We start from the raw sequence: 23,365 nt of genomic DNA on the forward strand, positions 1-23,365 counted from the left end.
AGTAAATTGCCGTGCTTCATTTCTGACTGTGTCACTATTAGGCATAAGAATAATACGAATATAAACGTGACATGATATGTATATTCTTCCGCACTTGCTCTTGTCTCACTCTAGTTTCGTAGTTTATTAGGCAGACAGGATTTAAATGAGATAGCAACAAACATGAAACAATACATGGCAAAATGTTTAAATTCATATTATTCTTATGGTCAAGAGAATACTGCATGTGATTCACAATTCATAAAAGTTTCTTTTAGCAACAATCTCTTCTAACAGGTAGGAAAAAATTCAGAACGTAGAGTTGGCCATATTGACAAACTTCCCAAACAGTCTTGCCAGTCGGATTTTCGTAGTACATTGAAATGCTGCTACATTCGAAGATGAACAATACGGAATTTGTATTTACTTCATTGGATAATGTATCAAAATGCAGTGGTCGAAACTCGGGGCGGAGAAAAAAAGCTCGTCTTCCACTTTTTTTAAAAATTTACTTACTGACGCAGAGGTTTGGCGCCAGTATTTATCTTTGTGCCTACAAAGCATGCCTGTGTAGTGCTACATATATTCGACGGCAGAAGTTAGTTGTGGTGGTACCTACCAACATTTTTCAGAACTTCCTCTTGCTTTGCACTCGATTCTAAGCCGCAGGCGGTTTTTTGGTTTGCAAAAACTGGAAAAAAAGTGCGGCTTAGATTCGAGTAAATACGGTAAGCACATGATAGGACTGGAGTAGGTGGTGCTGGGTGGGTGGATTGGGCAAGCCCTTCTGATCTTCCACTGGGGTATGATCCTGTGGCAGGGTTTTGGGGGTGGGAGTGGCATAAGGATGGATTAAAATGTTGGGGAGGTTGGATTGGCGGCATAACACTTTTTTTGGGGGGGGGGGGGGTTGAAAGTATCTTGGGTAGGATGTCCCTTCATTTCAGGGCATCATGATAGATAATCAAAGCCATGACGTGGTTCAGTCATTCCAGTCCGGGGTGGTATTGGGTGACAAGTTGTGACGCGTCTTTGCGGTTGGTTCTTGGGATGTATCTGAGGATCAAGTGAGTGTGAGGATAAAGCATGGGAGACCTGTTTGTAAATTATGTAAGGAAGGTATTGGCTGTCTGCGAAAGCCTGTGTGAGGGTGCGGCTACCATGAGTGGTCAGGTTGTATGGGAGGGATTTTTTGGCATGGAAGGAGTGGCAGCTGGCTGTCAAAAGTGCAGGTACTGTTAATGATCACTGGGTTTGATGTTGACTGAGGTGTGGATGGAGCCATCTGAGAGGAGGAGATCGACCTCTAGGAAGGTGGCATGATGGGTGGAGGAGGACCATGAGAAGTGGATGGGAGAGAAAGTGTTGAGGTTATGGTGGAATGAAGATAAGGTGTCTTGGCATTGGATCTAGATTATAAAGATGTCATCAATAAACCAGAACCAGACCAGGGTTTTGTGGTTTTGGGAAGCTGAGAATGTTATGGGAAGGTGCCATGCGGGTGCCCATACGTGTGCCACGAAATTGTTAGTATACATTCCTTCAAAGGTGAAGTAGTTGTGGATTAGAATGTGGTTTGTTAAATGTACAAGTGATGGAGGGGCAGAGGTGGAATCTGCAGGACATTGGGAGAGGTAGTGTCCAGTCATGGCAAGGCCATGGACATGAGAGAAGTTGGTATGTAGGGAGGTTGCATCAACAGTGACGCGTAGGAATCCATGAGGTAAGAGTGTGGAGAGCCGATGCAGGAAGTGGTTGGTACCTTTAATGAGGGAGGCTAGATGTTGGACAATTGATTGGGGATGTTATCTTGATTATCTGTCATCATGCCATGAAATGAGGGAAATCCCACCCAAGATACTTCCAACCCCTACCAAAGTGGTGTTCTGCTGCCTACCCAACCTCCACAACATCCTAGTCCATCCCTACGTTGCTCCCTCTCCCAATCCCCTGCCACAGGGATCATATCCCTGTGGAAGACCCAGATGCAAGACCTGTGCAGTCCACCTACCCAGAACCTCCTACTCTAGTTCCATCGCAGGTTTATCCCATCCCATCACAGGCCACGCCACCTACGAAAGCAGCCATGTTATGTACCAGCTTTTATGCAATGACTGCACAGCATTTTGCATTGGCACGACAACCAACCAGCTGTCAACTAGAATGAATGGCCACTGCCAAATTGTTGGCAAAAACAAGGTGGACCATCCAATGGCATAATATGCAACAGAGCATACCATGCGAGATTTCAATGGCTGCTTCACAAACAATGCCATCTGGATCCTTACCACCACTACCAGCTTTTCTCCCCCCTGCGGGTTCGGGGGTCAGAATAGGCCCGCGGTATTCCTGCCTGTCGTAAGAGGCGACTAAAAGGAGTCTCAACTTTTTCGGCCTTTCATGCGATGGTCCCCTAAGGGGTTTGACCACTACCTTTCAAAATTTTTCCATTAGTGCGTACCATTTGGGGAAGGATGCCTTATGTGGTGCATTCTATATCCATCTTGCCCTACCATCTGGCATATTTGTTATTGTCATGGAGTTGGACTTACACTGAGCTTCCGACCACATAGGCTGCAGTGTGATCCGGGTAGCCTACATTCCGTCCATTGTGTACTTCCATCTTTACTCCCTTTATTAATGGATATTCGACACCCGACAACCAGCACGGCAGCCAGTCCGTTGTGGTGGGGTCGTAATGTACCCTCTTGGTGGTAGCCCCCTGACTACACAGGGATCGCACTGCTGATGCCTGAGCTGCTACCTCCCCATGTATGCCGAGGAGTAGATGCCTATCCCTCTGGGGCATCGGGACTCCCGGCAAAGGCCATCCTGCCAGGTGGTCTTTGCTGTGGATGGGTGGCGCCTGTGGGGAGAGCCCCTGGTCGTAGTGGGTGGCATCAGGGCGGATGACCCGCAATGAAGTGTGGTACATCATCTCTCGCTGGTGGGCCTCCACCAGCAGTCTCTAAGCGATCGAGGTCTAAGCTCAACGGCAAGAAATATGAACCAAGATCATTTCCCTCCCTGGCCACTCCATGGGAGGAACGTATGGCTAAAGAAGGCAGTGGAGACCATTCACCCCGGTACCTCGTGTACGCGAGTTAATGGAGAATCATTTATGTCAACCAAGCCCCAGTTTTTTGTGGAGCATTTAGAGGACAAGTTAGGGGAGGTGAAGGGCTTGTCCAAAATACGCTCTGGTTCAGTTCTCATCAAAACAGCATCCTCTTCCCAGTCACGGAGGTTGCTCGCTTGTGACAAGTTGGGGGATGTTTCAGTTAGCATCACGCCCTATAAGAGTCTCAACATGGTCCAGGGTATTATCTTCCACAGGGATCTTCTTCTGCAATCCGACGATGAACTGTGCGCCAACCTAGAAAGACGAGGTGTTCACTTCGTCCGGTGCATCCATCGGGGTCCGAGGGATAATCAGGTAGCCACCGGTGCCTTCATCTTGGCCTTCAAGGGTGATGTCTTACCCAAAAAGGTTAAGGTGATGGTTTACCGTTGTGATGTGAAGCCACGTATCCCTCCTCCGATGCGGTGTTTTAAATGCTGGAAGTTCGGGTACATGTCATCCCGCTGTACTTCCGGCATCACGTGTCGAGATTGTGGACGTCCTTCGCATCCCAATACTCCATGTACCCCACCTCCTATCTGTGTTAACTGTGGGAACACCGTTCCCCCTGTTCGCCGGACTGCCGGGTCTTCCAGAAAGAACGGAAGATAATGGAATATAAGACCCTGGTCCGCCTGACCTACGCCACTGCTGCAACAATGGTTCTCCCATCATCACATATGGTTGGCTCTAAGATCGGTCAGCACCCACCGGCCCCCTTGATTGTGGGGGACACTTCACTCCCTGTTGCTCCTGCTCCATCTACTTCAGGAGCCCCCCCCCCCCCCCCCTCCCCGCAAACCATCAGGGACGCCAGTCCCCACTTCTAAGCCGGAGAAGCGTCAGTCTTCTTTGGCTTCTCTCGCTTGGAAGGGATCCCTTGGGCCACTGCCTTCCCAGGTTCCTACCAGCGGCACAGCAGACACCCACCAGAGGCTGAAGAAGACACACGCCGCTGGTCGTCGAGCTTCGCGCTCATCTTCGGTCCCAGAGACTGACTCCAATAAGCCCTCCCAGCAACGGCAACCTAAGGAACAGCGAGAGAAAGCGACATTGAAGACCCGTAAAACCAAGGCACCTGCGGTGGCACCTACTCCACCGCTACCTACAAGCTCTGCGTCTGAGGATGAGGTGGAGATTCTTGCATCCACTGAGGACCTCGATCTCGCCAGTCCCTCAGACGCAATGGATAGCACTTGCACAGGTGCTCCATCGGAGGCAGCAGGTGACCCAGTGGCGTAATCTGCCTCTCCAGTCCCTTCGCACCTTTCTGAGCCATGGACAATATCATCCTCCAGTGGAACTGCAGCGGTTTCTTCCACCATCTAACTGAGCTCCGACAACTTATCAGCCTTCACCCTTTCTTCTGCATTGCTCTTCAGGAAACTTGGGTTTCCAGCAATGTGAACCTCCGCCCTCCGTGGCTATCGGGGTTATTATAAGAACCGGGCAGCTTATAAAAGGGTGTCTGCATCTATGTCCTTCACCCACTTCACAGCGAGTCTGTCCCTCTACAAACACCGTTAGAGGCTGTTGCTGTTCGGGTGTTGACGCCACAGGCTGTTACCGTCTGCAGTCTTTACCTTCCACCGGATGGTGATGTCGCACAGCATGTCCTGGCTGCGCTGATAGCCCAATTGCCGCCACCTTTCTTGTTAGTGGGCGACTTAAATGCCCATAACCGTCTGTGGGGTGGGTCAGTGGCAACAGGTCGAGGTGCCACCATTGAGCATGTATTGGCACAGCTCGATCTTTCCATTTTAAATGATGGTGCCTTCACACATTTCAGTGTGGCGCATGGCACGTACTCCGCCATTGACCTTTCGATCTGCAGCCATAGCCTCTTCCAATCTGTCCAATGGAGAGTGCATGACGACCTGTGTGGTAGTGACCACTTTCCGATCTTTCTGTCACTACCACAGCATCAGTCTTCTGGGCGCCCTTGCAGGTGGGCTCTGAATAAGGCTGACAGGGACTTGTTCTTCTCCACTGCCGCTATTGAGCCTCTCTCTAATGACAACATTGATGTGGTGGTTCACTCGATCACCACCGGCATCGTTACTGCCACAGAATCTGCCATTCCCCATTCTTCTGGGTCCCCTCAGCGGAGGACTGTGCCTTGGTGGTTGCCTGAGATCGCTGAAGCGGTTAAAGATCGCCGGCGGGCACTCCAGCGTCACAAGCGACGTCCCTCCATAAAACACATCATCGCCTTCAAATGGCTGCGTGCGCGAGCACGCCGTCTTATCCGCCAACGCAAGCAGGAGTGCTGGGCCAAGATTCAACGCCTCTATGGCTATCGGACCCCTGTCAGGGTCCCTGCGCTCTCACTGAATGGAGCCATTTGTACTGACTCCGACGTAATTGCAAACCGCTTGGCAGAGCATTTTGCTCTGAGTTCCGCTTCTGCGAATTACCCACTAGCTTTCTGCTCCATTAAAGAGCGGATGGAACGTCAGAGCCTTTCATTTCGCACCCACCATCCTGAATCCTACAATGTTCCATTCAGTGAGTGGGAATTTCACAGTGCCCTAGCCGGTTGCCCTGGTACAGCTCCTGGGCCAGATCGCATCCACTGTCAGATGATGAAACACCTTTCAGCGGACTGCCAGCAACGCCTCCTCGACCTTTACAACCGTATTTGGGTCGAGGGTGCTCTGTCGCAATGGCGGGAAAGCATTGTTATCCCCGTTTTGAAACCTGGCAAGAACCCTTTGGAGGTGGACAGCTACCGCCCCATTAGCCTCATCAACGTTCTTTGCAAGTTGCTTGAACGGTTGGTGAGCCGACAGTTGAGTTGGGTACTCGAGTTTCGGGGCCTTCTGCCTCCGTCTCAGGGTGGATTCCGTAAAGGCCGCTCTTCCGCCGACAATCTGGTGAGCCTAGAGTCAGCCATCCGTACAGCCATTGCCCGTCGTCAGCACCTGGTTGCTGTCTTTTTCGACATGCAGAAGGTGTACGATACGACATGGCGTCATCACATCCTCTCTACATTTCATGATTGGGGTCTTCCTAAATTTTCTGTCGCATCAAACCTTCCACGTGCAAGTCGCGGCCTCCCATAGTTCCTCCCGAGTTCAAGAGAATGGGGTTCTGCAGGGATCTGTTTTAAGTGTCTGCCTGCTTTTAATAGTAATTAATGGGCTTGCTGCGGCAGTGGGAACGTCTGTCTCAGCATCCTTGTATGCTGACGACTTCTGCCTTTACTATAGCTCTATTGGCATTGCAGCTGCTGAATGTCAGCTGCAGGGTGCTATCCGCAAGGCGCAGGCTTGGGCTGTAGCATATGGCTTCCAGTTTTCGGCAGCCAAGACCTGCGTTATGCATTTCTGCCGGCGACGCACTGTTCACCCGGAGCCGCGGCTTTATCTTGCCGGCAAACTTCTTGCTGTGGTGGAGACAGATAGGATTTTGGGTGTGGTTTTTGATGCCTAGTAGACTTGGCTGCCTCATATTCGGCAGCTTAAACAGATGTGTTGGCGGCATATAAGTACTCTGCGATGCTTGAGCCACACCAGCTGGGGCGCTGACCAATCTATTCTCTTAGGGCCCTACCAGGCATTAATCCAGTCTCGTCTGGATTATGGGAGCCTGGCTTATGGTGCAGCATCCCCTTCTGTGTTGTGGGTGCTGGACCCAATCCTTCACAGCGGGCTCCGACTTGCCACTGGTGCTTTCCGGACCAGCCCTGTGGACACATACTTCTGGAGGCAGGTGTCCCTCCACTGCGGTTACGGCGCCAACGTTTACTGGCCGCTTATGCTATGCATTTTTGTAGCTTGCCCGGGCATCCTAACCATCGTCTCCTGTTCCCGCTGCCGGTCGGCCATCTCCCAGATCGTTGGCCCCGCTTGGGTTGTAGGATCGCAGTCCGTGTCAGAGAGCAACTCTCCGGGCTTGGGGTTTTCTCTATTCTGACTTCTTTCCGGGCCCCTCTGCATACACTCCCGTGGTGTGTGCCCCGCCCTTGCCTTCAGCTCGAATTGGCACAGGGCCCGAAGGACTCTGTCCCTCCGGAGGCCTTCCGCCGCCGCTTGTGTTCTCTCCTAGCCATGTATCAGGGCTCTGGTGTTGTTTACACTGACAGTTCGATGGTTGCTGGTCATGTAGGTTATGGTCTAACTCTAGGGGACCACTACGAACAACGTTCATTGCCGGCTGGCTGCAGCGTTTTCACTGCTGAGCTGGTCGCCATCTTTCGTGCCCTAGAGTATATCCGCTCCTGCTCAGGTGAGTCCTTCATTATCTGTAGCGACTCCCTGAGCGGTTTATGAGCTATCGACCAGTGTTTCCCTTGTTCTCGTCTGGTGATGGCTATCCAGGAGTCCCTGCATACTCTTGCCCGTTGCGGCCGCTCTGTGGTCTTTGTTTGGACCCCAGGCCATGTTGCGATACCCGACAATGAAAATGTTGACCGGCTGGCGAAAGAGGCCACCAGTAAACCACCTCTGGACATTGGCCTCCCAGCGCCTGATTTACGAGCGATTTTCCGCCGCAAAATTTTCGAGCTTTGGGACACTGAATGACGCAGCCTGACCACACCAAACAAACTCCGTCCTATCAAGGAGATGACGACTGTGTGGCAGTCATCCTTGCGAGCCACTCGCAGGGACTCAGTGTCCTTTGTTGGCTCCGCATTGGCCACACCCGCTTGACACACAGCCATTTATTGCGGCATGAGGACCCGCCACTCTGTCGATGCGAGTCGGCTTTGACGGTCGTCCACATTTTGTGGGCCTGTCCACTTTTAACTATGCTCAGGCAGACGTTTTGCGCTGCCTGATATGCTCCCTGCCCTTTTAACTGATTACACTGTCATGGCAGGCTTAGTTTTGCGTTTTATTCGGGCAGGGGGTTTTTATCATGTAATCTGAGTGTTTGTTATGTTCTTTTGTGTTGATTCTGGCCTTTGGCCTATGGTTTTAGACTTGAGTTTTTAATATGTTTCTCGGTGGTTGGCTTTCCCCCCCTTTTTTTTCCCTATGGTCGGCCAACCACCATCACACTCGGTGTGATTTTAATTTGTTTTGTCTGATCTCTGTCTGAGTCTTTCTTGTCCTGTGTCGTCTGCCATCTTTTCTGTTGTTCGTTTTTTATTCTCTGTGGGTGATTTTAGTTTTTTGGAAAAAGGGACCGATGACCGTAGCAGTCTGGTCCCTTCAACCCCCACAAACCAATCAACCAATCAGCTTTTCTGAGCTGCGCAGGTGGGAGTTCTCCCTAAAGCAAATCCTCCACTCCCGTAACCTTCCTGCCCCCCACCCCTCCCCACTCAATATTGTGTGTGTGTGTGTGTGTGTGTGTGTGTGTGTGTGTGTGTGTGTGTGTGTGTGTGTGTGTGTGTGTGTGTGTGTGTGTGTACACCATCCCCTGCCCCAGTGCCCCCACCTAATTTGTGTCCCCACATGAGCTAGTTGTGTGCCATTATCTAACACCGTAGTATAGCAAATCGCGTGCCCACCTGTCTGCCACCTGTCCCCTCTACCTGCACCCATAGGTAGCCCACAGATGGCTCCCTACTCTCGCACTAGCTGCTAGATGCTTTCCTCCAATACTCTCCCACAAGCTGCTAGATGCTTCCCTCCAACCCCTCCCTGCCTTCTGCCTCTCTCCGTCCCGCACTCCACACCAGTACATTCACTGTGGGCCAGGAAAGAGCTGGCAGTTGACTGAGAACTGCGTGTTTGTGTGCATTTTTTCCCTACAAGCTTGAAAAAGGAAGTGCATTCCGAAAGCTAGCCAAGCAATGCACCTTTTGTTTGTGTACCTATTGACAACACAATGCTTCTGCCTTTCGCTGAGTCATCTCCTTTATTCAGGGTGTATACGGCCCGGGACATCCGGGAATTCCGGGAAAAACCCGGGAATTTTTTCATCCGGGAAAAACCCGGGAATTTTTTAGAATTCCGGGATTTTTCGTTGTTTTAGATTGCAGTTAAAGTTTTGTAGGTGTGACGTGTAAGATCTGATACGCTGACAAAGAACTTTAGTCCACTTCTGCTAAATAATATTGCAGCAATGAAACACAAATCAGAGAATAACACCAAAATAAAAGTTTAGTTGCGTAGAAAATGGGTAAATAGTGTCAAAGGATTTAGGTCGAAGATTATGCAGTACGTCCGTAACAACTAATATGCATTCGATGTGTGTGACGTCACAATTGTTTACATTTCTAACAGATCACCAGAAAATATTACGAATAGTGGCTTGAGATGCGTTACTTTCGAAGTAAATTTCCACGCAAGATGATTTATGTTACGTGTGAGAATGTGCAGTGCATTTCTTAAATCACAGGACGTTTAACTCTCATTCAAAATGTAACACTTTGAGGATCAGCCATTTGAAAAATGTCGGGCCCAGAAGATAAGTCATTTATGCCACTATTTAAAATTTTACCGGCACATTTGTATTTGATATGACTTAACGTGTAACACACGCTAAAAAAAGACCGAGCTTCAAGTTAGTTTTCATATTTAATGTTGTACTTTCATAGATAAAAAATTATGCAATCGATGGCAAAAAGTTCCATTGACCTTAAAAAAAATGTGCATAATGTGTTACTGAGCAATGTCACAAGTCCCTTCATGCCAGAACACTTCGACTTTTCTAAGCAACTGATAATCATTTTGGCATGATTTTAATTGCCAAATTAGAGCCTGTTAGTAGGCCTACGGACTTCCTATCATTGTAGGACTAATAACAGTGGATGCCAATAGAGGATGCAATTCTCGTTCGTACATACACATCTGCTTACGAGTTAACCGGTGTAGAAACGCACTTTGCTGAATTGAGCGAGCTCGGCCTACCTTCGTAACGTACGCGCCGCGGCCTGTCTTTCTCGTAGGCCTCGTGCTCTGAATAACTGTCGTCATTCGCTAGCGAGGTCGCGTGACATGAGCTATGACTGGCTGACAAAAGTGCATCGCTCAACGCAATCTCTATTTTAGAGTTTCGGAAGCTACCGTGCTGTAATTTGTGGAATTTGTGTATATACTTTAGCAATACGAAAATAAACTCTGTGCATATTGTCTCGCATCAAACAACTTTCCAAACGCATTGTTTTCCTGGATTTCGTTTCCTTAAGTGCTGGGACGTCCTCCGCCGGTATAAGACCTTTAAGATTCAAAGGACTGGTAGGTTTTACAGCTCCGAGGGAAAGTATACTGTTACTTAATACGGATGTATTTTCATCCGCTTTATACGTAATTTCATCCGGGAGAAATTGTGTTTTTAACCGGGAAATCCGGGAAAAATCCGGGAATTTTTTTTTCTTGTCCACGTAGACACCCTGTTTATTCCTAAATAAGTTGTAGTCTGTCAAACAAATACTTTTGGCACTTAAATTACCTTATTTGCCTCGCAACACAAAAAAATAAATAATTGCAAACTGGTTTTAATACAGCCCATCCAAATACAGGGTGATTCAAAAAGAATATCACAACTTTAAAAATGTGTATTTAATGAAAGAAACATAATATAACCTTCTGTTATACATCATTACAAAGGGTATTTAAAAAGGTTTTTTTTTTCACTCAAAAACAAGTTCAGAGATGTTCAATATGGCCCCCTCCAGACACTCGAGCAATATCAACCCGATACTCCAACTCGTTCCACACTCTCTGTAGCATATCAGGCGTAACAGTTTGGATAGCTGCTGTTATTTCTCGTTTCAAATCATCAATGGTGGCTGGGAGAGGTGGCCGAAACACCATATCCTTAACATACCCCCATAAGAAAAAATCGCAGGGGTCAGATCAGGGCTTCTTGGAGGCCAGTGATGAAGTGCTCTGTCACGGGCTGCCTGGCGGCCGATCCATCACCTCGGGTAGTTGACATTCAGGTTTCATAACTAACCTTTTTCATAGGAGTCTCCATACAGTTGATTGTGGAATTTGCAGCTCTCTGCTAGCTCTGCGAGTCGATTTTCCTGGGCTGCGAACAAATGCTTGCTGGATGCATGCTACATTTTCATCACTCGTTCTCGGCCGTCCAGAACTTTTCCCTTTGCACAAACACCCATTCTCTATAAACTGTTTATACCAACGTTTAATACACCACCTATCAGGAGGTTTAACACCATACTTCGTTCGAAATGCACGCTGAACAACTGTCGTCGATTCGCTTCTGCCGTACTCAATAACACAAAAAGCTTTTTGTTGAGCGGTCGCCATCTTAGCATCAACTGACGCTGACGCCTAGTCAACAGCGCCTCCAGCGAACAAATGTACAACTAAATGAAACTTTATAGCTCCCTTAATTCGCCGACAGATAGTGCTTAGCTCTGCCTTTTGTCGTTGCAGAGTTTTAAATTCCTAAAGTTGTGGTATTCTTTTTGAATCCCCTGTATTTTTACATAGTTTGCTGTGTTGTGATACTGAAGGAAAGCTGGATTGCTGAGCTGAGTTGGGTGAATTACGTTGCAAGATGTGTCACCGCAGCAGATGCTACTATTGCCCAGTGCCCTGGCGTAGTTGTGGAACTGATGCAACAATTTGTCCTTTTGTAGATCCAGCTGTCGGCCATCTGATTCATAGACTTTAATAAATTGTTTTGCATAGAGGTAGTAGTTGTTGATTAATTTAATGATTATTCATTGAACAGCAGTTCTTCTTAAATCAGTAGTGCCTGTAACAGCTTGTGCAGCATGCCATAATTTCGGTGGATGGGCACATTACTAAGAAAAACAGCACCATTTGTTTATAACTTTTTTTTCAGAATTTTTTAATTTCTTCTTTATGTTCGTTAACTATATTCTTGTTATCCACTTTTTGTTGACTTCACAGCACAGATGTATTCTGGGTCCTGCGCTAGCTTCCAGAATGAAGTGTTTCCTTATGTCTGACGTAGTGTATGTGTGTGTACAGATTGTGAATGCTATTACTCTTAAACTGCTCTGTCTTGAAATACTGTCTGACGAACTGTGTAGTTGTTCTTGATGTGGACTGTTGAAGCTGCTCCTGTGGTGGTATCTGTAGGTTGGTGATTCTTCTGGGAAACCTAGAATTCTCAGGAAATTGCATTTTACCTGAGAAATAGGGAAAACTTGGGGAATTTCAGGAATTTCATAAGATCTCAGAGAAATCTGTGTTTTTAGCCTAATATTGGAATTTAATTTTATTGAGTTTTATAAATCACAAATTTTAAAATATTTGTTATTTAAATGTATGTTAATTATATAAATAATATGCCATGTAAATTATTTAAAAATGAGATCAAACAATGGGAAATCCAGGGTAGAATAATGAGAGTATTAGAAAAGGATAGAGTACTATTCAGCATATAATTGAAATGTTGAGTGGCAGACGGGCACAACAAAAAGACTGCTAAATAAGTAAGTTTTTGTCCAAAAATCCTTCTTCTGAACTAGACAACACACACACACACACACACACACACACACACACACACACACACACACACACACACATTATGCAAATGCAACTCGTATACATGACCACTGTCTCTGGCTGTTGAGGCCAGAAGACAGGAAGCAACTGTGCATGATGGGAGAATCAATGTGGATGGTGAGAGTAAGGAGGAGGCTGGGAGGGGGATGCATTGCAGGATAGGCGGGGGGTGGTGGTAAAGTACTGCTTGTGGGGGCATACAGGGATGAGGTGGAAAGAGGGAACTGCAGCTAGGTGTAGTCAGGTCAGTTGGAGGGTGAGGAGACAAGAGGAGAAGTAAAAAGACTGTGGGTGTGTTGTGAAGTAGAAGTTGCAGTGGAGGTATTGCTGATGGTTGGTAGGTTTGATATGAGTTGGGGTACTGATGTAGCCATCTTTGAGGTGGAGATCAGCATGGAGGAAGGTGGCTTGTTGGGTTGAGGAGGACCAGGTGAAGTGAATATGGAGAAAATGTTAAGGTTCTGGAGGAATGTGGATAGGATGTCCTCACCCTCTCACTCAACCGAGCGATTTGACGCAATGTTTAGCGCACTGGACTTGCATTTGGGAGGATGACGATTCAAACCCGCATCCAGCCATCATGATTTAGGTTTTCCATGATTTCATTAAATTGCTTCTGGCAAATGCTGGGATGGTTCCTTCCAAAGGGTACGGCCGACTTCCATCCCCATCCTTCCTTAATCTGACGGAACTGATGACCTCGCTGTTTGGTCCCCTCCTTCAAATCAACCAACCAATCAACATCCCACTTGCTTCACTTGGTCCTCCTCAACCCAACAAGTCACCTTCCTTGTTGTTGACCTCCCCCTCAAAGATGGCTATGTGAGTACTACCATCCATATCAAACCTACTAACACCAGCAATGCCTCTACTTTGACAGCTGCCATTCTTTGCATACCGAGAAGTTCCTTCATATGTCCTAGCCAGTGGTGGCAGTCGCATCCATAGTGACAAGCAGCCCCTCTGGAAATATACCAAGGGTCTCACTGAGGCCTTCACAGACTGAAATTGGCTCCCAACCTTGTACAGAATCAGATCTTTCATACCTTATGTCTCCAGTCACCCACCACCTCCCACTGTTTGGTCTCAGAGAAGCACTCCACTTGTCACTCAGTACCACCCAGAACTGGAGTGACTGAATCACATTCTCCACCAAGGTTTTGAATACCTCTTGTCGTGCCCTGAAATGGGGAATGTCGTACCCACTATCCTTCCCAACCTTTCAACAGTGGTATTCCGCTGCTCACTGAACCTGCATAATATCCTCATCCATCCCTACACAACCCCTGCCCCCAACCTCTTGCCTCTTGGCTCATATCCCTCTAATAGATCTAGATACAAGACCTGTTCCGTACATCCTCCCACCAGCACTTATTCCAATCCGTTCACAAGCATCACTTACCCCATCAAAGGCAGGGCTACCTATGAAACCAGTCATGTGATCTACAAGCTAAGCTGCAACCACTATGCTGCATTCGACATGGGCATGACAACCAACAAGCTGTCTGTCCGTCTGAATTGCCACCAGCAAACTGTGGCCAAGAAACAGCTGGACCACCCACCTGAGCACGCCGCCCAACATGACGTTCTTCATTTCGGTGACTGCTTCACAGCCTGTGCCATCTGGCTCCTTCCTACTAACAGCAGCTTTACTGAATTGTCCAGGTAGGATCTCACTCATAGTCTCCACAGTATTTTTAATCCTCTCTCCCGTGTATACTGCCACAAGCAGCACTCAACCATCGCGCACCCTATCCTACTATCCCGCACCATCCCAGCCTCCTCCTTAGCCCCATCACCCAGATTGCTTCTCTCATCATGTCCAGTTGCTCGCAGTCTGGTCTTGGCAGCCAGAGATAGTGGTTGTGTGTGTGTGAGTTGCATTTTCATGAATGTGTGTGTTTGTGTTGTCTAATTCAGAAAGAAGGCTTTTTCACCGAAAGCTTACATGCTTAGCAGTCTTTTTGTTGTGCCTCACTGCAGCTCAACATTTCCATTGTATGATGTTTAAAAACTGTAATCAAACTATCGCATATGGTTAGCATATCTCAGCAGAGAGGAAACAAAATTTGTTACTGTCCCCCCCCCCCCCCCCCCCCCCCCTCCACTGGCCCCTGGTTCACTGTTAATTTTACCAGGGTCTTCTCATGATGCCGTTCTTGCCCCGCATTCCCCCCTCCACCCCCATCCCGTCGCGCGCCCCCCCCCCCCCCCCCCCCCCCCAAACCTGGTATTCCCAGGAAATTTTTTTTCCAAGTTTGAGTAGCCACCCTGTATGTGGAAGTTGTAATCAGTTTTGTACTTTCTCTGCCTAAGTAATAGAAAGTTTTTCTGTTCAATACAGTTACATTGTGTCTTCAGAAACATCATGAGTAAAGAACACTTAATTTACAGTTCGTGAATCTGACATTAATCTTGTGTAATCTTCATGAACAACAGTTCTGTAAAATCTCCCCAGTAGAATGAATCCTTTTTCATTATCTGACATAAGCATGATTGTCATGGCATGCGTGTTTTCCCAGTGGTGTGCCCAGATTCTCCGAGCTGAAACATCATAGCATGGAATAACTGCCCAACTGGCAGATACCAGAAAGTAGCAAAACTGCCATCGTTGTTGTCCTCAGAGACACACTGCGTTCATTAGGGCTAGTACAAATGATACAACTTCCCACAGTTTATGATTCTAAACAAATTAAGTAGTAACAAATATTTTCACTGAGGTGATCATTGTTTGCTGGCCAGGTAAACTTTGGGTAACAAATTGCTTTACCAAAAGGGCAACTGTTACACCACAAGAGTTACAATTGACTATAACCAGGTGCCCACATTTATTTGTTGAGGGAGCACATAAGAGGGTAGGCTACGTCCAGATTAATATCAGTTTCATTTTGTTTGTGTTTCTAGGGTGGCAGGGAGATGAGATCTTTCAGGAGGAGAATGCATCTGTGCTCATGACTTGCATTACACAATGTGCTATTAAAGATAGTTGTCAAGCTTGTTTATAGACATGATCACTTGACCCCCCAGGGGGCCCACAGTCCTTTTGTGGGTATGTGTGTGACACGCACGGGGCACCGAGCTATTGCAGTCTCCTTTCCTTTCCAGGCTGCTTACCATCCCTGTTTATCTCCCTTCCTATCCGTGCTCCTTTGTCCCTGCCCCATCTTTTCCCTCTTAATGGACTTCTTTATGTCGACCTGGCTATCCTCCTGGCTTTGTTTTGGTCTGTGCTATTGTTTAGTTTGCTGTTTCCATCTCCTTTTCGGCGTTTTTGGTCCCCTTGGGGCTTGACCTCCATTTCCAAAATTTTCCGTTAAGTGTGAGCCATTTGAGGATGAACTCCCTACCTAGCTCACATGGTGTAGGTTCCTCTACCCCTCCTCTCCCCTTTCCCTTTGCACCCTGCCCCCTCTCCTGCTAGGTCACCAGCACTGTAGCCAGTCTGTGTGGTGGGGCTGTTAAGTACCCACTTAGCGGAGCCCCCTGAAACCACAGGGATCACAGTGCTAGTACCTGAGCTGTTAATGCCTCACGTATGCCCAGGAGTTGATGTTCATCACTTTGGGGCCCCAAAACTCCCAGCAATGGCCGCCATGCCTGACGGTCCTTGGTGTGGCTGGGTGGCACCCACGGGGCGAGCCCCTGATCGGAGTGGGTGGTTCTAGGGCAGACGCCTTGCGCATGAAGTGACAAAAGCTTCACCATCCTGGCCATTCTGTGGCCGTCTCTAAGATTGGTAACAGACAAGACACTCCTTCTTCTGATGCTTCGGCCTTCCCCTCCCTGGCCACCTGGTCACCCCTGGGAGGAGGGTCAAGCTCACCAGCTTGGGTTGAAACATTTCCCTCATTACCTGATTCGTACCAGGACAGATGGCGGAAGTTTTGCCATGACTAAGCCTTTGTTTTTCGTGGAGATGATTGAAGATAAGTATGGCGAAGTGGAATCGATGAGTAAAATGCGGTCTGGTGCTTTCTCATAAAGACGTCTTCTGCTGCCCAATCTGATGCCCTGCGTGCTTGTGACCATCTCAGTGACATCCCAGTCTCCATCATGCACCACCAATCTTGAACTCGATACAGGGCATTATTTTCCACCAAGCTCTTCTTCTCCAAACTGACGAGGAGCTCCAGGCTAACCTCGAGCAGCGAGAGGTTCATTTTATCTGCCATGTGCAGCAAGGACCTCCAATCGCTCCACTACGGGTGCCTTTATCCTGGTCTTCGAGGGGGATGTCCTCTCAGAGAAGGTCAAGGTAAAGGTGTACTGGTGCGATGCAAAACCTTCTATTCCACCACCAATGAGATGGTTTAAATGCTTACGGTTTGGACACTTGTCTTCCCACTGCACCACTGATCCCCTCTGCGGTGACGTTGGCACCCCCTCCATGAGGGGAATGCCTGTGCGTGTATATTGTCATGGACAGCATTCTCCACGCTCACCTGCATGCCCGGTGTAAAAGAAGGATTCAAGAGTACAAAACCTTAGATTGGCTCACCTACAATGAGGCTCATCAAAAGTATCCCAGCCCCACCCCATTCACCCTATGCCTTCAGCCTCCTCCTTCCCTCTCCCACTCCCCCTCCCTGACCGTACCCATACCCATCCCTTCAGGTGCTGCTCCCCCTCCCCTGCCGGAGAAGTGCTCCCGTCCTTCGGCGGCCGCCGGTACTGGAGCCCCCTATCAGGACTCCACTTCCCGGCACCCCCCTGAAAGGCGATCTGCTGCTCCGCATAGGCAGTGCAATCCGCCTCCGGTGGGCACCTAGATTGCCCGGTGTAACTCCGTGCCTGCCCTCGCTAAAGTCTGCACTTCTCTTCCTTCCCAAGACAAGAAGCAGAAACGCAAGAACAAGGGCCTTCCAGAGTTGCAGCCCCTTCTCTCCTTCTACTCTGCCACTTGTATTGCACTTCAGGAGACCCATTATGTCAATTCGTACTCACCCGTCCTTTGTGGGTTCCATGCTTTCTGTCGGAACTGAATTGGCCCCTTGCGGGCTTCTGGTGGTGTTTGCACCTTGGTCTGCAAGGACATTGTTAGTAAATGGGTTCCCCTCCATACTACTCTATAAGCCATTGCTGTCAGGGTCCATCTGGCCACTCCAATCACAATCTGTAATCTCTACCTCCCACCTGACAGGCCGCCCACATCCCTTGCTCTAACCACGCTTCTTCAACAACTCCCTTCTCCCTTCCTGCTACTAGGGGACTTTAATGCCCACAACCCTCTTTGGGGTAGCCATACGACTACTGCCCTGGGCAGGACAGTTGAAGCTGTTCTGGCAGGGCTTGACCTTTGTTTTCTAAACACAGGTGTTGTTTACTAAACACAGGCCCTCCCATGCACTTTAGTATGGCGCGTGAAACTTTCTCTACCGTTGACCTCTCCACCTGCACTCCCGGCCTTCTTCCCTACATTCAGTGGGGTGTCCACGATGACGTACATGACATCGACCATTACCTGGTTGTTTTGACCTTCCTTCAGTGTCTCTCGTTCCGTCACCCTCCCAGGCGGGCCATATCTAAGGCTGATTGGGGTGCCTTTTCCTCTGCTCCCATCCTGTTGATGAATCTACACGGACTTTGACTGCCACCATCCATTCAGCAACAGTTTCAGCATTCCCTTCTTCCTCAGGTTCCCCTTGCTGGAAGCTGTTCCCTTGGTGGACTCCGGAACTTGCTGCAGCCAAGCTCCTTGAATGCATGGTGAGTCGGCAGCTGTTTTGGATCCTTGAATCCCGCAACCTTTCGTCATTGACTCAAAGTGGTTTTTGCTGTAGCCACTCTACAGTGGATAACTTGGTCCACCTGGAGTCTGCTATCCGGTCGGTCGGCTTTTGCCCATCAGCAACATGTCATTGCAGTCTTCTTTAATCTGCATAAAGCGTATGACACCGCCTGGTGCCACAACATCCTCACCACCCTTCACGAATGGGGCCTTCGTGGCGCTCTGCCTGTTTTTATCCGTAACTTCCTTTCTTGTCGCTCCTTTCGGGTCCAAGTTGGCTCCTCCTACAGCACTCCCCATTGGCAAGAAAATGGGGTTCCATAGTGTTCCGTGCTGAGTGTCCCTCTCTTCCTCATATCGATTAATTGTCTGGTGACAGCTGTTGGGCCGACAGTGTCCCCCTCTTTGTAGGCTGATGAATTTTGTATCTATGTCGCTTCCGCTGTAATGGGCGCTGCAGAATGCCATTTACAGAGGGCAATCTGCTGGGCGAACTCATGGGCTCTCTCCCATGGCTTTCAGTTTTCGGCGGCCAAGTCAGTATCATGCATTTCTGCTGTTGCTGCACAGTCCATCCCCACCTGGAACTGTTTCTCGATGGCCAGCCCCTCGAGTTGGTGGACACTTATCACTTCTTGGATCTGGTCTTTGATGCCCGGTTGACATGGTCCCTCATCTTCACCAGCTGAAGAGGATGTGCTGGTTCAATCTCAATGTTCTTAGGTGTCGGTGCAATACCTCCTGGGGTGCAGACCGCTCTGTTTTCCTGTGATTGTATCAAGCATTGGTCCAGTCTCGTTTAGACAGTGGAAGTCCTGTCTATGGTTCTGCGTCGCCTTCGACGTTGCAGATACTAGACCCCATCCACCACTGTGGGGTCCGACTTGCGACTGGTGTCTTTGGGACTAGCCCCATACTTAGTCTTCCACCACTGAGAGTTTTGCGCTAACAACAGCTGATACCTTATGCACTCCGCATTCACTGCTTCCCAAAACACCCTAATTATGGTCTCCTTTATCCAGACATGGAGATCAGAAGTGATCTATACTGATGGCTCCATGGTTGCTGGCCGCATTGGTTTTGCTTCATTCCTTGCCAGATGGCTGTAGTGTTTTTACTGCAGAATTGGTAGCCATCTTGCGCACTCTGGACCTCATTCACTCCTGCTCAGGACTATCTTGCACTATCTGTAGTGACTCACTGAGCAGTTTGCACGCTAACGGCCAATGCTTCCCTCGCCAGCCGTTGGTCATCGCTATCCAGGACTTCCTTTCTCTCCTTGCTCAAAGTGGATGCTCGGTGGTTTTCATTTGTACCCCAGGCCATGTTGGGATTCCTGGCAATGAACTTGCCGATCAACTGACTAAATTAGCTACTACCAGGCCATCTCTTGCTATTGGCATTCTGGAAATAGACCTTCGCTCAGCATTACATCGTCAGGTTTTGGTCCTTTGGGATGCAGAATGGCACACACTTTCTTTGCCGAACAAGCTCAGGGTGATTAAGGATTCTACAAATCCGTGGTGGTCCTCCTTACAGGCCTCTCATAAGGCCTCTATCTTCCTATGCCGTCTCCACATAGGCCATAATTGGCTGAATCAAGCTTATCTCCTCCGTTGTGAGGGCCCCCCTCTCTGTCGTGGATTGATGTTGACTGTAGCTCACATCTTATTGGACTGCCCCAACTTAGCTGCCCTGCGACAGACTTTTAGCTTTCCAGACTCGATACCCCTGGTGTTGGCTGACACTGCCTTAGCAGCAGATTTCATTTTACGTTCTATTCGTGATGGGTGTTTCATCGCTTTATTTAAGGGAGGGACCTGCCAACTTATCGGTGAGTGGAGGGAACTGCAGGCCCTCTTGCTCCCCCCTTTTGCCCAGACTGGATTGTCTTCAACTGGGCTTGGTGGTTCACCCCTGCCCTCTGCCTTCCCACTCCTTTCCTTATGAGGTCAGTTATGTCTTGAGTGTCTCTCTTGTCTGCTGTGCTTCTTCCTTTACGCCCCTGTCATTAGTCACTTTCTTTCTCTCACCTCTCTTCCGCCCTTTTCCTTCCTTCCCTGTCAATAGTTTATCATTTTATGGACATTGTAGTTCCCTCTTCTAATGTGGGATTTTATTGGTTTTAGTTAATCCAAGGTTGGAAGGACTGTTGACCTTGTGGTTTGGTCCCTTCTCCACCCACCCAACCAACCAACCAACCAACCAACCAATATCACTTGACTTGTTCCCTGTAGTGCATGTTGAAAATTCCGCGCGGGATTAGCCGAGCGGTCGTAGGCACTGCAGTCATTGGCTGTGCGGCTGGTCCCGGCTGAGGTTAGAGTCCCCCCTCGGACATGGTTGTGTGTGTTTGTCCTTAGGATAATTTAGGTTAAGTTGTGTGTAAGCTTAAGGACTGATGACCTTAGCAGTTAAGTCCCATAAGATTTCACACACATTTGAACATTTTTTTGTTGAATATGTTTAGATGACTTCTGATGTGGTCTGAATTATCAACAACATGTGTTGATTGTGCGAAAAGGTGATAGTAAAATGGACTACTCCTCTGCAACAAGACATTTTGACACGTTTATGATCAGTTGGGGCACACATTGTTCAGAGAGATCAGCAGTCTTTTGTGTTTGGTAACGGTTTATTTGCCATAGTGGTAGTATATTAATTATAAGTAATTTTGGTCTTATAATGGATGTGCTCCCGTTGTGTTTGACTGTTTATTAACCTTTCTGGTAGTTGCTTTGCATGATTGCAGTTCTGTATTGTAGTTATATGGTGTACAGGACACTGAAATTATTGGCTAACAAAATCTGTCCGTTGATATACCAACACCCACGATTATGACTGTGTTATGTACAACCTGTTTAATGTATAAATAAAGTGTCATCCATGTGGGATTTTTTTTACTATTTTTTGTAGTTTTACTATTTATTTCTAAAAGCCATTTACTTGTGTGTTTCCAGATGACCTCTTGTGTATTACGTTGGCTTCTTGACAAAGACTCAAAATTCCATGCTATACCAAGTGGACTAGTGGCTGGACTGGCATTTGCTTTTTTCCCTGACAATACTATTGCATTGTATATTATGTGGAAACTGGTTCAGGTGAGTTAATACTTTCCATGTGTATCATCAGCAGATATGTAATTAAATATTGATTTTGACTTCTGTTTACCTTATCAAGCATCTGTTGACAAAACTAGAAGCAATGACCATCCTTTTCTGAGATTAGATAGCAGAGTATAAATAATTTTTCAAATGTAAAATGTTTTGTCTTTGGCAACGTGTGTTGGTGGGCACTGGACCAACTTCCACATTGCTTTCCTTTGTTGAAGCAGGATATGACTGTCTGTATGGAAGTAGATTATTAACATACAAGAGACAGTTGCCCAAGGCACTGGTTCTCTCACTGACTTTTATATCGTAAAAAATCACATGAAAATGTAGACATTTTATATCCATGGCTTACAGTTGTTGATTTCTGAAGAACTGACACTAGCAATCCTGATAAACACGATAATTTATCTGAAAGTAAAAAGTTATTGGCTTGAATGTGGTCCATGAAAGGTAATAACTCAATATGGTAGTTAAATTCAGGAATTATTATGGGATGTATTAAAGAGCCACTGTAAATGCTCACAGAGTGATGAGCTCACATTCAGGAAAGAAAAAATATGAGTATAGCAAAGCATTTGTTTATCAAACCCTTTATTAGCATTGTACAGAATTATAGTGATGTTCTGGTTGGTAAAACTATAGTGATTGCATGGTGCTTTTTCAAAATGCCGTGTCTCTGTGGCTTTGACTCCTCATTCATTTAACAGGAACCCTTCTGAGAAATTACATACATCTGGGCCAAAAGTAACAAGAAAATCTTTTTGCCAGTAGAGGAATGGTAGTGACACATTCTATACATGATGCTTCTAGTAAACGTGGTTTTGAATCAAAATTATTAGATATGTCCACAGGTAAATAACAACATTTGCATCTTGTTACAAAAATTACATATGTTAGCCGAAGGGAAGCTTACAAATCCAGCTGTCCTGCTCAAATGTTCTACAGATTATTGGGTCATTCCATACAAAATGATCTAGAGGTTCCCGCATGACCATCACAGATTTTGATGAAAATTTGAATGAACAATTGCACATGTTCCCAATGAACACTGGTAAAGTTTCACGATCATTAATTCAGTACTTCTGAAGTAGTCATTTGTTTGACCCATAGTGCAATTATCAACAGTACATCTGTGAGTTTTCGGCAACTTTGAGACATGATATATTCGGTAACATTTTCTTGAAAGAAACTATACGAGGTCATCTTGTACAACTGTTTGTGTTTTCTTAAGTGAAATAACAAAAAAAGATTTCCTGAGTGAATTGCATATGGATAATTTGAAGCAAAGTTTGCTGAAAAAATAACTGCTCAGAAAATGTATAAGTTTAGCATTTTATACATCCAGAAGGAATTGCAGCATACGCCTTAAGCCTATTTGTGTAATAACTTACCATTGCAAGGTTGCAGAATATAAAATTTAGTTTTTGTACTGTTTTCCAATAATTTACAAATTAAAGACGAAGTTGATAATTTTTCTAAAAACGCCAACTTTAAGCTCACTTAAAAAAAAAAAAAAAAAAAAAAAATCAAGACTTCTGTAAACTCTTTTAAACTATCTTCATTATAAAGACCACGTTCTAAACCAGCTAAAACCATATTTTGTTTTGAATGTGAACATACAAGGCCCTAAAAAAGAACGACAAGTTGTAGGTGCATTGAAAATTGGCCCATATTCTACTGGTACTCAAATTAAGTCAGATTCTTTTATGTTCTACAAATGTTTAATAATCTCTGGGGAAGGTAATGTCAAAAGTTTCAATGACTAAGTGTTGAAGTAAACTTCAAATAAGTCAAGAAGTTTTGAAAAAGGGGTGCCTTTTTTTGACTTGACTCATCACAACATATTTCAGTCTGTTTTTCTGCTGTAACTACAATCTCAAATATGCTATAAACTTCAGAATTTAACTGCACAGTAGCAAGGCACTGGAGGCCATAGCAGTAAAATTGTTGCATAACAGCGAGAACACACATCATATAAATAGCCTGCTGGTTTTACACCACTGTCACATTGTGAGAC

General features: G+C 46.9%; 1 protein-coding gene across 2 annotated transcripts in view; it reads left to right on the forward strand.

Annotated features, from left to right (window-relative positions):
- Positions 1-23,365, forward strand: part of LOC126089118 (transmembrane protein 135-like) — a 110,393-nt gene that overhangs the window by 81,465 nt on the left and 5,563 nt on the right. For both annotated transcript variants that reach the window (XM_049906886.1, XM_049906887.1), the window contains exon 7: positions 21,196-21,336. In XM_049906886.1, coding sequence (XP_049762843.1) covers positions 21,196-21,336 — 141 coding nt within the window. The remainder of the gene's footprint in view (positions 1-21,195; positions 21,337-23,365) is intronic.

Source organism: Schistocerca cancellata, chromosome 1, assembly GCF_023864275.1.
Source record: "Schistocerca cancellata isolate TAMUIC-IGC-003103 chromosome 1, iqSchCanc2.1, whole genome shotgun sequence".
In the NCBI taxonomy this organism is placed as follows: domain Eukaryota; kingdom Metazoa; phylum Arthropoda; class Insecta; order Orthoptera; family Acrididae; genus Schistocerca; species Schistocerca cancellata.